At 42.0% G+C, this 17691-nt stretch overlaps 1 protein-coding gene across 1 annotated transcript in view; it reads right to left on the reverse strand.

Moving 5' to 3' along the window:
- LOC126253641 (protein Skeletor, isoforms B/C) overlaps window positions 1–17691 on the reverse strand; it is a 749163-nt gene that overhangs the window by 58150 nt on the left and 673322 nt on the right. Inside the window, exons 8-9 of the mRNA XM_049955137.1 lie at window positions 5913–6116; window positions 1019–1155 (exon numbers count right to left, since the gene is read on the reverse strand). Coding sequence (XP_049811094.1) covers window positions 1019–1155; window positions 5913–6116 — 341 coding nt within the window. The remainder of the gene's footprint in view (window positions 1–1018; window positions 1156–5912; window positions 6117–17691) is intronic.

The raw sequence follows: 17691 nt of genomic DNA on the forward strand, positions 1-17691 counted from the left end.
CGTAGCGGTCGCTCGGCTTCAGACTGTAGCGCCTAGAACCGCACGGCCACTCCGGCCGGCGCATTCTTAAAAGTGACCTCCATATGTACCCATACAAGATGACCTGTGCACAGAAGCTCACTGAAGAACACAAGCAGTAGAGACTACTGTTTGTTCAGCGGGCGGAGGATAGGGAAGAAACTCTCAACAACGTTTGGTTTTCAGACGAGGCGCATTTTCATTTAGACGATGTGGTTAACAAACCAAATGTACGCTTTTGGGCAACTGAAAACCCACAAGTGCTTCATGAACGACAACATTATGCTCCGAGGATTAGAGCGTGGGCAGTAATTTCCAGTCACTGGTTTATTGGACCCTTTTTCTTTGAAGAAACTGTGAACAGCGAGCGTTATTTGAGCATGCTTCGCAATAGCTTGATTCTACAGCTTCTTGCTACTGCCTTGCCCTTCAACACGCATTGGTTCATGCAAGATGGAGCAAGGCCACATACTGCAAACACTGTGTTGAAGTTTTTACACGAGCATTTCGACATGCGGATTATTCCACTCAGGTTTCCAGGTCGCTTCAATGAGGGACAATTGGCCCCCAAATAGTCGAGACCTCAACCCATGTGACTTTTTTCTTTGGGGGTACCTAAAGGAAAAAATTTTCCCCAAATGTCGACGTGATTTAATGGAGCTCAGAAGACTTATTCTTCAAGCTTGCAGTGAAATTACGGAAGACATGTGCCGTAGGGTAATCACTAACTTCAGTGGTCGTTTGAAGGAAGTTAAGAAACGAAATGATGGCCATATTGAGCATGTGCTGAGTTAGAACAAATCTCCATGGACGGCTCTTCATTGTAGTATATGTTCCTTTCAGATTGCATTGACAACAAAGTTTATATTCAAAAACAAAATGGTAACACATTTCGTGCGCCACCCTGTATATCCACGGGAGTTGTGGATTTGGAAACCTACTGTTGGGACTTCGATTATATACCAGAGAATAAACGAAGGTAAATCTAAGCGTGCAATACCTGCGGTCTTGTCCGTGGGCGCATGCGCATTTGCTTCTTTGCGCGTGTTGAGTGGCCCGATTGCAGCGATGACGGAGACCGCGCCCTGCGACGGGATGGCACGGTCGTGTACCGGCTCGTTGGTACGCAGAGGTCGCCTGTAACAGGATATGAGCACACGTGTTGCGTGTATCACCTTTTACTTCAATGTACACCCGCTTAGTGAGCAACAATCGTGACCAACTACACATCACAACGCGAAGCGAACCATCGAGTTTTGCGACCACCTTTTAACACACATAGCGATAGTCGTTTGACGATGTTGACTGCAGTACGCTCTTTAGGATTTTTAATGGAGTAGGGATAAAATACAAGGAGCGAAGGTTATACACAAGATGTGCAGGAAGTAGAAAGCAGTTACAAGAGTTGAATGAAATGAAAGGGAAGCAATTACAAGAGTTGAATGAAATGAAAGGGAAGCAATGGTTGAGAAAGGAGTGGGACGAGACAGTGAGCTGTCTCCAATGTCTTTCAGTCTGTTCATTGAGCAAGCAGTAAAGGAAACCAGGGAGCAATTTGGAAAAGGAATTAAAGGTCAGGAAGAAGAAATAGAAACTGTGAGCTTTGACGACGATACTAATTTTGTCAGACACGGCAAAAGAGTTGGAAGAGCTGCTTAACAGATAGATAGTGTAATGAAAATATACAAATCACTTGGTATGAGGAGCAAGAGCAGCTATGATGATACATTTCAAATAATCAAAATCCGCAACAGCTGTGTCAAAATGATTTATTAATCACGACTTCTGCAGGTAACACTTCTTAAAAACACAGGCACTGCAATAATGTATCGCTTCTAGGATTACTTGAAAACTGTCGAAACATTGGGAGTTAGGTCATGCATGACGGGGCGCCGGCACTTTTACTGCTGACGTAAGACGACTGGTAACGTTCCCATATGATCCAAGATGGATAGGTCGGGCAGAGCCTGGAAATTGGCCTACAAGATCACGTGCCCTTAATTTAGCAGAGGAAAAGAATCCACCAAAGGTCTACAATTTCTTCCCGAACTTTATTTAATCTACAAATAAAGTTGGGGAAAATTTGTACCTATTTGGTGGATACTTTTCCTCCACGGAATGGGTAACACAGCTGCAAACCAAACCTAGATATTTGTGTCTGGGGTCTCCTTAAAAGAGAAATTTGCCACACTCCCGTTGATATCGTTGAAGAACATGAGCAGTGAATTGTGTCGTTTTGTGAAGCTTTACGAGATGATCTGGGGGTGATAATTCATAGTTCGTTGCAGAGACGGGCGCATTATTGATTGTCAATACGAGGACAGCGCGTGGAACACCTCCTTTAACAGGTACGATCGTACAGTAAATTGTAACATGTAACATGTGGAAGTAGTATTGTATTTCTTTTTAAGGTAGGCTATGGGTGAATTTCTAGCCTAATTAGATTTACAATTGGCAGTCCTCTCGCCAACGGATTATCTGCACGCCAATGTATACTCGAATGTTTTTGTTTCTATCTCACTATGTAAGAAGAAATTACTTGTCAGTATAATAACACTTACTGAAAGAAATGACCTGCAGAACACGAAATTGACCAAAGCTTTGTCCAACAATAATTATTTTTAGAATTATGTAGGATATCCTTGTTTTGAGAAGATCTAAAATAAAAGTGAACTGTTCATTCATTCACTTCGATAAATAATGGCCAGGCGTTTCCCACTGTCATATTTTTTCTTATTTTTATCTCCCTTTTCTTTGGTAGTACCACAGAACAAGCGAGCATGATACTTAAGTATATATATGGAAAATCTGATGTATTATTTTTTACTTACTCAGTAAAATATGACTACAACTTACATTTTAGGTTTCCATGTTGCAATGTTCGTCTACAGGCTTTTGACCGATGGTGACTGGAATGTATGTTCTAATGGCAAAAAGATATCTTTTATGCCTTATAATTACAATTTAACAATTTTTAGATTTTTTAATTTAGTTTTACTGTGAACCCTTACTTGTTGCCAAATTTCACGATTCTAGATCAAGGGGAAGTACCCTATAGGTTTTGATGAGTGAGTTTTCGAGTATCAGAATACGTGACATAAAAGTCGTATTGTTTGACTGAACTGACGTAATAGCTTAAATTTTTTACAAAACCAATGGAACATAGACCTTGGTAAGTGACAAAAATTTGAATTTGATACTCCAACCTGTGCACGAGAAAAAGGGGTCTTAACAGACGAACAGACAAACAGTTGGATAAAAAATGTCAAAAAATATTTTTTCGTGTTATATAATTACAAATTAACTATTTTAGGACGTTTTCCATTACTTATACTATTACAGCTTGGTTCTTGCCAAATTGCATGACTGTAGGTCATTGAGGAACGAGTTCCAATAATTAAGATCAACAAAAATTAAGTTAAATTTTGTCTCCTGTGTTAAAGTATATGAGCAGTGGTAATAATTTGCTGTTTTGAAGAGCGCGCCGCAGCGCGTAGTGTGAGGCAGTCGCCCTCCGTTTCTGGTGGTGGCGCCGCTGTGGCAATCGCAGCTTTGGTGTCTCCTTCTGGTGGGAAAGGGGAAAGGTTGCTTGTTCACGTGCATTTAAGGGGCGCTATGAGCTCGGCAGTCGGTCAGTTTGGGAGTGAGGTCAGTCTGTCAGTCTCAGGGTGTCTGGTCAGTTGGTCAGCCGGGTCAGTGTGGGGCAGTCGGTGTGTCTGTCGTCCGGAGTGTTAGGCCGTCAGTCTGCTCGAGTTTGTTCAGGCAACGGTTATTGGCGGTTGGATCGATCGGTTGGTCGGTCGCGCACTGGGACACAAGATGACTTGTCCGCCTTGAGCGTCGGTGCAAGTGAGTTCGCCACGTCAGTCCAGTGCGCCGCGTCGTATAGCGAGGGGTAGAGGCTTCGCTGCCGACACGAGAGCAACCGGAGTCAACCCACGACATCGGTCTGGCAGGTGCGAGCTGCGACGCCGTGAGACGGGGGAGTTCGGCGCTTTCCTGCGTCCGTTGAAGCGGCTGGCAGCGGACAGTTCGGTAGGGCGATTTGGGGGTGTTGCGCCAGGTCTTCGCCAGGCATCACAGGTTATTAGAAGTTAAGTGATTCGTGATATGTTTTTTTACTTACTTGTTAAATTCTACTTGTTTTCTTGGTCAGTCTCTCGTCCCCAGCTTGCTCGTCTGTCTCCCGTCCGAATTTGTTAGGCAGTTAGTGTCTGTCTGTCTGTCGGTCGGTCTGTCGTACGTTAATAGCTGCCTCTGTCATGTTTGTCGGATTCGGTGTTAACGAATTTATTGCTTAAGGTGTAAAGGCCCAATTCCTCAAATATGTTTTTATATTGCCTGTCATCTTGAGAGGCGGTATATGTGTAATGTAGAGCATGTTTGTACATGTTATGTAAGACGGAATTTTATGGCTTTTTATTTAAATGGTCATTTTAGTATATAAAGTTGCCACCCTTCCACCGTAAGAATTTTCTTTTAAAAGCAAGTTGCACTTTCGGTGGCAAGTAATTTTTTTTTTTTTTTTTTTTTTTTAATGCGAGTGTTTGTACCATTTCCATCCCTCGTATGGGGTGCATAGTTTATGTGTTTGTGTGAGTTGTTAAAATTTTTAGTTTAAAGTAATCTGGTATGTTGCAGATTTGCACCAGTGTAGTCCTTCAGAGGTTGTTGTGAGCGCTCGTAACTACGGCCATGTTAAAAGGGAGCGGCAAGGTTCTCAGCCCGAAAGCTCATACCGTCAAAAAAAATTGTTATTTCTGCCTCTGAATAAATTGCAACTCGATATTTGGAGGGTGCTTTCTGATTATAATCTTTAAATGTCTTTTTTTTTTAAAAAAAAAAGGGGTTTTTAGGAATAAAATTTCCATTTGTTGAACGAAATTTAATTAGTTTTCATCAGTTACTCACTGGCAACTACTTCCACGCTCACATAGTGTGATTAAATGTGAAATGTTCTTGATGAATCGCTAGTATGTTGTTGTCTTCAGTCCTGAGACTGGTTTGATGCAGCTCTCCATGCTATTCTATCCTGTGCAAGCTTCTTCATCTCCCAGTACTTACTGCAACCTACATCCTTCTGAATCTGCTTAGTGTATTCATCTCTTGGTCTCCCTCTACGATTTTTACCCTCCACGCTGCCCTCCAATACTAAATTTGTGATCCCTCGATGTCTCAGAACATTCCCTACCAACCGATCCCTTCTTCTTGTCAAGTTGTGCCACAAACTCCTCTTCTCCCCAATTCTATTCAATACCTCCTCATTAGTTATGTGGTCTACCCATCTGATCTTCAGCATTCTTCTGTAGCACCACATTTCGAACGCTTCTATTCTCTTGTTGTCTAAACTATTTATCGTCCACGTTTCACTTCCATACATGGCTACACTCCATACAAATACTTTCAGAAACGACTTCCTGACACTTAAATCTATACTCGATGTTAACAAATTTCTCTTCTTCAGAAACGCTTTCCTTGTCATTGCCAGTCTACATTTTATATCCTCTCTACTTCGACCATCATCAGTTACTTTGCTCCCCAAATAGCAAAACTCCTTTACTACTTTAAGTGTCTCATTTCCTAATCTAATTCCCTCAGCGTCACCCGACTTAATTCGACTACATTCCATTATCCTCGTTTGGCTTTTGTAGTAAATAAAGTAAATTCTTTAAGAAAAGATTTTGAAAGTAAATTCACGGTTCAGAATAGTTTATCCCGTGTCGGTTTTCGCTGTTAATTACGACACATCCTGTACGTGGGTCTCTGTTTGTGTGTCCCAGGGTCTCCCCCCCCCCCCCCCCCCCACTGCGACTTAGCGTGTAACAATGGAATGTCCTGCAGGGCGCAGAGTGTGCTGGTCAGGGTGGACAGAGGGCTGCAGCCGGAGTGCTCACTTGTAGACGACGGTGGTGACGCCGCGGGTCCGTCGGCCCGAGACGACGACGACGTCGTTGCGGCCGCCCAGTCGCTCGTCGGGGCAGACGCCGTTCTGGCCGTCGCACTGCGCCGTCGCCGACATGTAGTAGTCGTCGGCGCGGAACTGGCCCGTCGACGCGTCGTAGAACGCCACCACCACGTCGCCGCCCACCATGGTCGACCTGCGGGAACGAAGAAACCGCGTCAGCGCTGCTTCTGCATCTACACCTACATGATTACTCTGCAATTCACATTTCAGTGCTTGGCAGAGGTTCATCGAACCACAATCATGCTATCTCTCTACCATTCCACTCCCGAACAGCGTGCGGGAAAAACGAACACCTAAACCATTCTGTTCGAGCTCTGATTTCCCTTATTTTATTTTGATGATCATTCCTACCTATGTAGGTTGGGCTCAAGAAAATACAGGGTGATTCAAAAAGAATACCACAACTTTAAAAATGTGTATTTAATGAAAGAAACATAATATAATCTTCTGTTATACATCATTACAAAGAGTATTTAAAAAGTTTTTTTTCACTCAAAAACAAGTTCAGAGATGTTCAATATGGCCCCCTCCAGACACACGAGCAATATCAACCCGATACTCTAACTCGTTCCACACTCTCTGTAGCATATCAGACGTAACAGTTTGGATAGCTGCTGTTATTTCTCGCATCAAATCATCAATGGTGGCTGGGAGAGGTGGCCGAAACACCATATCCTTAACATACCCCCATAAGAAAAAATCGCAGGGGGTAAGATCAGGGCTTCTTGGAGGCCAGTGATGAAGTGCTCTGTCACGGGCTGCCTGGCGGCCGATCCATCGCCTCGGGTAGTTGACCTTCAGGTTTCATAACTAACCTTTTTCGTAGGACTCTCCATACAGTTGATTGTGGAATTTGCAGCTCTCTGCTAGCTCTGCGAGTCGATTTTCCTGGGCTGCGAACAAATGCTTGCTGGATGCGTGCTACATTTTCATCACTCGTTCTCGGCCGTCCAGAACTTTTCCCTTTGCACAAACACCCATTCTCTGTAAACTGTTTATACCAACGTTTAACACACCACCTATCAGGAGGTTTAACACCATACTTCGTTCGAAATGCACGCTGAACAACTGTCGTCGATTCACTTCTGCCATACTCAATAACACAAAAAGCTTTCTGTTGAGCGGTCGCCATCTTAGCATCAACTGACGCTGACGCCTAGTTAACAGCGCCTCAAGCGAACAAATGTACAACTAAATGAAACTTTATAGCTGCCTTAATTCGCCGACAGATAGTGCTTAGCTCTGCCTTTTGTCGTTGCAGAGTTTTATATTCCTAAAGTTGTGGTATTCTTTTTGAATCACCCTGTATTTTTGCATTCGGAAGAGAAAGTTGGTGACTGAAATTTCGTAAATAGATCTCGCCGCGACGAAAAACGCCTTTGCTTTAATGATTTCCATCCCAACTCGCGTATCATATCTGCCACACTCTCTCCCCTATTACGTGATAATACAAAACGAGCTGCCCTTTTTTGCACCCTTTTGATGTCCTCCGTCAATCCCACCTGGTAAGGATCCCACACCGCGCAGCAATATTCTGAGGACGAACGAGTGTAGTGTAAGCTGTCTCTTTAGTGGACTCGTTGCATCTTCTAAGTGTCCTGCCAATGAAACGCAACCTTTGGCTCGCCTTCCCCACAATATTATCTATGTGGCTTTCCAACAGAAGTTGTTCGTAATTTTAACACCCAGGTACTTAGTTGAATTGACAGCCTTGAGAATTGTACTATTTTTCGAGTAATCGAATTCCAACGGATTTCTTTTGGAACTCGTGTGGATCACCTCACACTTTTCGTTATTTAGCGTCAACTGCCACCTGCCACACCATACAGTAATCTTTTCTAAATCGCTTTGCAACTGATACCGGTCTTCGGATGACCTTACTAGACGGTAAATTACAGCATCATCTGCAAACAACCTAAGAGAACTGCTCATATTGTCACCCAGGTCATTTATATAGATCAGGAACAGCAGAAGTCCCGGGACGCTTCCCTGGGGAACACCTGATATCACTTCAGTTTTACTCGATGATTTGCCGTCTATTACTACGAACTGCGACCTTCCTGACAGGAAATCACGAATCCAGTCGCACAACTGAGACAATACCCCATAGGCCCGCAGTGTGATTAGAAGTCACTTGTGAGGAACGGTGTCAAAAGCTTTCCGGAAATCTAGAAATACAGAATCAACTTGAGATCCCCTGTCTGCGTTGCACAAGAACGATGTTTTCTTCGTCCTGACCGTAACGTGACAGTCGTGCCCTACGAACTAAAAGGAGAACTCCCCGTCGTATGCACTCTTACGGGCAATGATAATGCCGCAACCTCCAGATGTCAGGCACTCAGATCGGTATGTCGATAGAGTATCAACCAAAACTCAAATTTAGTTCGTACTACGAGGGTCACTCCAAAAGAAATGCACACTATTTTTGTAAAAATACAGTTTTCATTATGGATGTGTGAAAGTTTTACAGTGTGTAGATACATCCTTCCTACTGTGAACCATAACATCCTTTTAAATAAATTATAATTCTATGGTGTCACGGGCAGTGCTGCAAAATGGTTCAAGTGATACATCGCTAACAGGAAACAAAGGGTGATAATGCAAGGGACTAGTGAATTAAGTCATCAGTCATCGTCAGAATGGGAAGAAATTACATGTGGTGTCCCACAAGGATCCATCTTAGGGCCATTGCTTTTTCTTGTGTACATTAATGATCTCTCATCAGTTACACCGCCAGAAGAAGAGTTCGTTTTGTTTGCAGATGACAAGAGTATTGCAATAAATAGTATGTCAAGTGTTGTTCTAGAAAGATCTGCTAATGATATTTTCATGGATATTAATAAATGGTTTAAAGACAACTCACTGACATTAAACTTCGAAAAGACTCACTATATGCAATTCAGAACCTGTAACAGGTTTCCACTCAGCATATGTATAAAGTACGAAGAAGAGCAGATAGAAGAGGTTGACAGTCTTAAATTCCCTGGATTACAACTTGATAATAAATTCAGTTGGGAGGCGCACACCACAGAACTGCAGAAACGCTTTAACAAATCTGTATTTGCAATTCGAGTGTTAGCAGACATAGGCGACATAAAAATGAAAAAGCTTGCATAGTTTGCCTACTTTCATTCCATAATGTCATATGGTATTATAATATTTTGGGGTAACTCTTCAAGTCAAACAAAAGTTTTCAGAGTCCAAAATCGTGTAATATGTATTATTTGTGGAGAATATTCACGAACGTCCTTTAGAAACCTCTTCAAAGAACTGGGTATACTAACTACAGTCTCTCAGTATATTTACTCCTTAATGAAATTTGTCCTAAATAATATATCACTTTTTCCAACAAACAGCTCAGTTCATACGCACAATACCAGGAACAAAAATGATCTGCACAAGGACTTAGAAGCACTTACTTTAGTTCAAAAAGGGGTCCACTACTCAGGAACACTCATCTTCAATAATTTGCCAGTAAACACAAAAAATTTAGTTGCAAATAAAGATCAGTTTAAAAGCAGCCTGAAAGACTTACTAGGGGCTAAGTCCTTCTACTCTATTGACGAATTTTTTAAATAGAAACAAATGATGTATATAGTCATACTATTAGTATTGTTATTTCAGCTTAAAAAAAAAAAAGACATGTTCCAAATCCACGAGGGTCTCCTCAGCACGGATCTATGGAACGAAAAACTAATCTAATCTCACTTGTTTTCAAACTTAGTTCAATATGTTCCCGTGAGTGGCGCCGTCACAGCACGTCTTCAAGATGGCTGCTACACTTTACGTTCGTCAGAAGCAACGTGCTGTCATAGAATTTCTGTGCTGTGAAAACGAGACAGTGGCAAACATGCACAAGAGGTTGAAAAAAGGTGTGTGGAGATGCTGCTGTCGATCGCAGTACAGTTAGTCGGTGGGCAAGCAGGTCACGTGATGAAAGCGGGCACGGCAATATTGAGGATTGTCCTCGCAGCGGCAGGCCTCGTACTGCACACACTCCAGACGATGTGCAGAGAGTTAACGAATTGGTGACTGCTGACAGACGCACCACAGTGAATGAATTGTCACGCTGCGTTGGGATAGCGGAAGGAAGTGTTTGCAGAATACTGAAAGTGTTGGCGTTAAAAAAGGTTTGTGCCAGGTGGGTTCCCAGGATGTTGACAGTGGCTCACAAAGAAACAAGGAAAACGGTATTCACCGAATTTTGGAACAGCACGAGAATGGTGGAGATGAATTTCTTGGAAGAATTGTGACAGGTGATGAAACATGGCTCCATCATTTTTCACCAGAGACGAAGAGGAAGTCAATGGAGTGGCATCATGAAAATTCACCCAAGAAAAAAAAATTCAAAACCACACCTTCTGCTGGAAAAGTTATGCCTACGGTGTTTTTCGATTCCAAAGGACTCTTGCTTGTGGATATGATGCCAAGTGGAACCACCATAAATTCTGATGCATATGTGACCACATTGAAGAAACTTCAAGCTCGACTGACTCGTGTTCGACCACATCGGCAAAAGCAGGATGTTTTGCCGTTGCACGACAATGCACGGCCACGTCAGTCAAAAAACCATGGAAGCGATCACAAAACTCGGTTGGACAATACTGAAACATCCGCCTTACAGTCCTGACCTGGCTCCATGTGACTATCATCCCTTTGGTAAACTGAAAGACTCTCTTCGTGGAACAAGGTTTGAAGATGATGACTCCCTTGTGCACGCTGCCAAACAGTGGCTCCAACAGGTTGGTCCAGAATTTTACCGTGCGGATATACAGGCGCTGGTTCCAAGATGGCGTAAGGCAGTTGAGAGGGATGGAAATTACGTGGAGAAATGAAAATATTGTTCCTAAAGGATGTATCTACACACTGTAAAACTTTCAAACATATAGAATTAAAGATGGATTTAAAAAAAAATAGTGTGCATTTCTTTTGGAGTGTCCCTCGTATGTGCTGTAATCCAGGAAAACGGGCGTAAACGGGAAGATGGCATAGCATTAGATCCTCGTGCCAAAGATCTCCCATTCAGACCCCAATGGCGACACGTTTTTTTACTGTACTGTATTATGCGTGAAAGTGTTGTATGCGACAACGTGTTCATGAGATGTAATAAGGCTGTTTGGAGTTTTTCAGCAATATTCTTTCGGCAGTCTGCTTTCGGTTTGTTTCTTTCAAAGGAGTAAACCTATAGAGTACATTTGTAGTTCCACAGAATGAACCATCGGAACAGAAAGAAAACAATTGCATCACACGTGCGGAAGTAATAATAATAATAATAATAATAATAATAATAATAATAAGACCAATAATAAGTACATAGCGTTCAACTAACGAAGCGAAAGCTGACTTTCAAAAGAACATTGCTACAAACTCCGAAAAGTTCTTTTACATGCCAGGAAAATGTTCTTCCATATAAGAGTTTCACGCGTAAACAGTTAAAAAAATCTATCTTGATAGAAATCTGAAGAGGACAGTAGTTCTTCAGATTTATATCAAGATAGAAATCTTCCAAGGACAGTACTTCTGGCCCACATCTCGTGGTCGTGCGGTAGCGTTCTCGCTTCCCACGCCCGGGTTCCCGGGTTCGATTCCCGGCGGGGTCAGGGATTTTCTCTGCCTCGTGATGGCTGGGTGTTGTGTGATGTCCTTAAGTTAGTTAGGTTTAAGTAGTTCTAAGTTCTAGGGGACTGATGACCATAGATGTTAAGTCCCATAGTGCTCAGAGCCATTTTTTTGACAGTACTTCTACTTATGGCATGTATCGGTTCGAAAAATGCACTGACGATGACTGATATCAGTCGAAATCGATTTGCAACAAGATAAATAAATTATGCTTCCGCGACTGGTTGCTGCATTCTTTACAATTTTATATTCCACTGTCGCTGCACAGAAAGGGAACCTTATGGACCCCAACATTCAAAAGTTAAAAGATTGTCACCTGTGGCGTTTGAACGGTCTACCTTCTCTACCATGAGAAATCTAGATACACGTAACCGGTGCTCCGTAGCTCTGGTGATACTTCTGATTACCGTTTACGTATATTCTACTGAACGACAGCACACAGCACGAACTAAATCGGTGTTTCGTTTCATACACTATCGACATACAACGCCTAGTACCGATCTGAATGTCTTACGTCTGGATGTAAGAGGCGATCTGAAATGGAACGGTAGTGTAGAAGCAGTACTAGGAAAGACATGATGGAACACTTCGATCTGTTGGTGAGATTTTGGCAAAACGCAGTTCGTCTATGAAGGAAAGCGCGTATCCTCCTCAGACATCGTGCAGCACATTTCTACTTCCAACTTTTATTTTTTTCTAGCTTTCTTCAAGCTCCCAGTAGATTACAGCAACTTACTGAACAAGGCTGTTTAATGGAGTGTTAGCAGTGATTCGAGAAAAAAATTAAGGTTATTTTTGGTTTAGAATATATTTTAATGTGCCAATATACCCTAAGTTTTCGAATAAATGATTGATTTTTTCCTCAGAACGGTACTGTGATATAAATTCAGGAACACTGATAATAGCGCTCCAAGAGGGGAGCATTGGATAGAATTGATGCAGATGAGAGATGTACTTGATCCCAAAATCAAGACACGTAAGCAAATACAGGAAGCACAAGTAGACAAATACAGTGCAACATTAGTCCCATACAACCTAGAAGTACTTAAACATAACTAACCTAAGGACATCACACACATCCATACCCGAGGCAGGATTCGAACCTGCGACCGTAGCGGTCGCGCGGTTCCAGACTGAAGCACCTAGCTGAAGTGGCCGAGCGGTTCTAGGCGCTCCAGTCTGGAACCGCGTGACAGCTACGGTCGCAGGTTCGAATCCTGCCTCGGGCATCTATGTGTGTGATATCCTCAGGTTAGTTAGGTTTAAGTAGTTCTAAGTTCCAGGGGACTGATAACCTCAGATGTTAAGTCCCATAGTGCTCAGAGCCATGTGAACCATTATTTTTGAAGCGCCTAGAACCGCTCGGCCACTCCAGCCGGTCCACTCTGAAGTGTAGTGCAGCATTCAATAATATTTACCTGGCCTGCAATAACAATGTTTAACTGTCAGAAAGGAATTTTCGCTCTGTGTGAGGTGTGTGCTGTTGTGAAATTTCCTATCAGATTAAAACTGTGTGCCGGACCGAGACTTGAACTCGGGACCTTTACCTTTCACCGTTAGAGCAGTTTCCCGCGAAAGGCTAAGGTCCCGAATTCGACTTTTGGTCCGGCACACAGTTTTAAACTGCCAGGAAGTTTCATATCAGCCCACACTCCACTGCAGAGTGAAAACTTCATTCTGGGAACATCCCCCCGGCTGTGGCTAAGCCACATCTCCGCAATACCCTTCCTTCCAGAAGTGCTCGTCTTGCAAGATACGCAGGAGAGCTTCTGTGAAGTTTGAAGAGTAGGAGACGAAGTACTGCCGGAAAGTATATCTGTGAGGACACATTGTTAATCGTGCTATAATCCGTTCATCATAAGAATAAACACGATGTAAACATTGCACTATGTATTCTTCCGCGTTTGCTGGAACCTCATTGGATTTCCGTTTTCGTGGGGCTGCAGCCAAGCTGTCTCGAGAACTGCCAAGTACGATAATAAGGGTACGTTTTGTGCAGTGCGTTACGCGCACATCGACTTAGCGATAATACGGGACAACAGCTTTAACGGTGCACTTAACTTGGACAGTTCTGGCCGGTCAGCTGCTACAGCTAGCCTACAGTAACGTGGCCAGCTGAAAAATAAAAAAAAGAAAAAAAGAAAAGAAGAGGTTCAAATGGCTCTAAGGACTATGGGACTTAAAATCTGAGGTCATCAGTCCCCTAGAACTTAGAACTACTTAAACCTAACTAACCTAAGGACAGCACACACATCTGTGCCCGAGGCAGGATTCGAACCTGCGACCGTAGAGGGCCAGCTGCAGTTCACACGTAAAAAGAGATGATCATAGGAACAGTACAGCTTTTAATGTCATCTAATTTTTAAGCAGAATGAAATACTACACTGCACATCTCCCACAATACGCTCCTTAGACGACTAGACGAAAACCGCAAAACGTTATCGTTTTTAGATAACGTAATACTGTATATTGATACACAAGAAAGGAAGTATTCACAATATTAAAAACTACCGTCCTATCAGCTTGCTCTCAATTTTGTACAAAATTTTCACAAAGATCTTGTTAAACCGAATTAGTTCCACCCTAGACTCAGCCCAACCTATAGAACAAGCAGGATTCCGAAGCAATTTTAGCACTATTGACCACATTCTGACCGTTAGTGAAGTGATAAGCAGAGCGAATGAATACCAACTGCCTCTCTGCATTGCCTTTGTTGACTTTGAAAAGGCATTTGACTCCGTTAGCCATGTAGCTGTCCTCCAAGCTTTGAGTGAGCAAGGAGTGGGAGCAGCATACATTGAAGTGCTCAGGAAAATCTACGAGAATTCTTCAGCTTATGTTAACATCGGCGAATCAACTCAAGAATTCCGCATCATGAAGGGTGTCAAGCAAGGCGATCCCATCTCCCCAAAACTGTTCTCTGCTGTATTGGAAATGGCTATGTCAAAGTTGAGGTGGGAAGGTAAGGGAATTAGAATTAATGGAAGAAGGCTTACCAACTTGAGATTTGCTGATGATATTGCCTTACTGGCCAAAGACTTCGCAGAGCTCCAAAACTTAGTTACAGATCTTGCATCGGAATGTCAGCTGGTTGGCTTGAACATGAACCTTTCCGAAACAAAAGTAATGTCCAACAAATGGGTCCCAGCTGGAGATGTGAAGGTCAAGGACAGTCTGCTAGAAGAGGTCAGTGAATATGTCTACCTTGGCCAGATTATAAATATGGAGACATAAGGCCAGAAATCTATCGACGCATCAAGCTTGGCTGGCAAGCATTTGGGAAGAATTCAAAAGTGTTCAGATCAAAAATGTCAGTAAATTTGAAGAAAGCAGTATTTGATTTTGATGAATGCATTCTTCCTGTGATGACGTCTGGCTGCGAGACATGGACACTGAACTCATTTACAAAAGGGAAACTTAGGACAGCACAGAGAGCCATGGAGAGATCAATGCTGGGCTATACAAGAAAGGACAGGAAAAGGGCAGATGACATCCGGTCTGTGACGAAGGTTAATGACATCTTAGAGAGAGTAGGTTCCTTGAAATGGCAGTGGGCTGGCCACGTCGCAAGAAGAAAAGACAACAGATGGACGAAGCTAGTACTGGAGTCCGAGAGAGCACCGGAGGCCTAGAGGAAGACCACCAGACAGATGGGACAAAGACATCAAGAAGATCGCTGGTAACACCTGGCAGAGAACTGCCCAAGACCGTCCCACTTGGAGAAGACTGCTGAAAGCCTACCTGAATCCACGACTCGAAGAGGCCACATCATTTAATGATTGAATTGGCTGATGATGATGATGAATACTGTAATTAAAAACAAGAATGATGAAAATTCCTGACTTAGCCACAGGGTAATTTTTCTGCACAAGTTTTGTGTAACGTAAGATAGTACAGAAGAATTTCGCTGTATAGTTAAATATTGAACAGTCTTTCATAAAACATCGCTAATTAAGAATTTGTATTTGAAATGGAAACACGAATTTCGTATCCAATATGTAATTAAAAACAAGAAGAGGTGCAATATGCATAAAAATGATGATGAGTTTTGTAATTACGAGATGTAGGTATTTCAAATTGAATTAAGAAAAAAAATGGTACTGGGGATATTTGAACTAACAAACAGATACCTACCTTTTTACCACACTTTATTACGCAACCGACTATGCTACACATTCACTGTAGTTCAGCATATCAGCTGCTTTTTATACAGCACTGGGAAAACTTCAAAGCCGATTATCTCAGTAAATTTATGAAAAAAATTAAGAACAGCCTATTTCTCGGCACTTTTTAATCTTGTTCCGCTCGCATGTTTCACTACGGAACAGAAAACAGCCTCAGCCATTTTCATGCTGCGCATTAACAGCGCGACAATCAGAGCACAACGCTGCAGTGGCTGTGACTGTACACGATTTTTGAAATAAAAACTACGTAGCTAAAGCGTGATTGAGAAAAACGTTGATGGCTGTTAACACATTTGAATGTGTTAAAGTTCCATTTAACGTAACTTAATAATAAGATATCTAATACGTAAGTAGAACCTACAACCAAGAGCGTAACGACACCAGTGCACTTCTGCTACGAGTTCTGGCCAATCATTGCGTTTGTGTTTGTTTACATCAGATTTATTCTTAAGATAAACAGATTATAGTATAGCTCAACTGGTAGAGCACTTGCGTGTAACAGGCAAAGGTCCCGAGTTCGAGTTTCGGTCCGGCTCAAAGTTTGAATCTTCCAGGAAGTTTCAGTGTGTAATTTAATTTTGAAGTTCCATCATGTGAAAAATTTTGGTTGCATTTCTAGATATGAAAATAAAATAACGTTTTCTAGTACTTACATAAATATATTTATCCATTTAAGTTCTCAATTTATAAATTGCGCAGTAACATATTTCTTCCATTTCAAGTTTTCAGCGATAGGTACAACCAGAAATGTGGAATACTCTACCTTCTTAACTGATTCTTGTTCATGTACCACATCAATTGTTGGTATGACTCTGTTTGTTATAAAGAACTGAACACAGCACGTTTTCTCAAAATTAATGAACAGTCAATTTTCAGAGAATCTCTTAACATTACTTTAAAAAACACATTTAACAGTTTTTTCTGTTGCTTTCTCTCTAACTCAAAGTAACAATTCTGCTTGATGAATGTTAAGTGGAAGGAACTCACCAATTCAAAATTTAAGGAATAGGAGTGGATCCAATTTTGTATCTCTTGAGACTCCCTTCGCGATTTCTCCCCAGTCACTAAAATTTTTTCTCCTTTCAATATTGACTGAATTATTCAACACAACTTTTAGCATTTTATTTGTTAGGTAAACAGGGTATAACACCTGTCGTACTTGATTTGGGCCCCAGTGGCTTGGGTTTTGTGACAGGAGAAAAAAATTTGGAAGGGCAAAAGGAAAGGGAAAGAAAGAGTGAGAAGGTGAAGAAGAAAAAGAAGAATCGGAAGTTGAAGGGAAAGGATTTGGAAAGCATTAAAATGTGAAACGAGAGCAATTTTTATGAAAGGAATTCATGTGAGGAGATTCGGATTGGACTGGATTGAACAATCGTTCCGCAACACGTACCTCTCTTCTGTACAGAGACGCGTATTTCTTTATTTTCGGCTACTAGGTGGAAACATTCTAGTTATGCCAGAAACGAAATTCAAGGCAGTGTAAAGGGTACATTTTTTTTACTTTCGTTGTACTGCTTGTTACGATCTTGCGTTGACTAGCAATGAAACAATAAAAATGTAATCATTTTCAATCGAATCACATAAGAAAGATTTATTAAAATGTCAACCTTTCATCCTATTGTGAAATCATCAATAAAAGAATGAGCAGTATGATCAGAGATGAGGAATAAATTAAAAAAAATCTATAGGGGGTGGAGGAGGGGTGCAATGTCGAAATTTGCCCTGGGTGCTAGTTACCCAAATAACTAATTTTTTCAATATGAATGTCCAGTCTGCATCAGTGTGTGTGCTGACTTGAAGCTTCCTTCCCGATTAAAAATGTGTGCTGGACCTGCGACCTTTGCTTTTCGTGGGCAAGTGCTCTACCGAGAGAGGTATCCAAGCATGTCAGTGTAAAAAGTATAT

The sequence above is a fragment of the Schistocerca nitens genome, chromosome 4 (assembly GCF_023898315.1).
Source record: "Schistocerca nitens isolate TAMUIC-IGC-003100 chromosome 4, iqSchNite1.1, whole genome shotgun sequence".
NCBI classification, from domain to species: Eukaryota; Metazoa; Arthropoda; class Insecta; order Orthoptera; family Acrididae; genus Schistocerca; species Schistocerca nitens.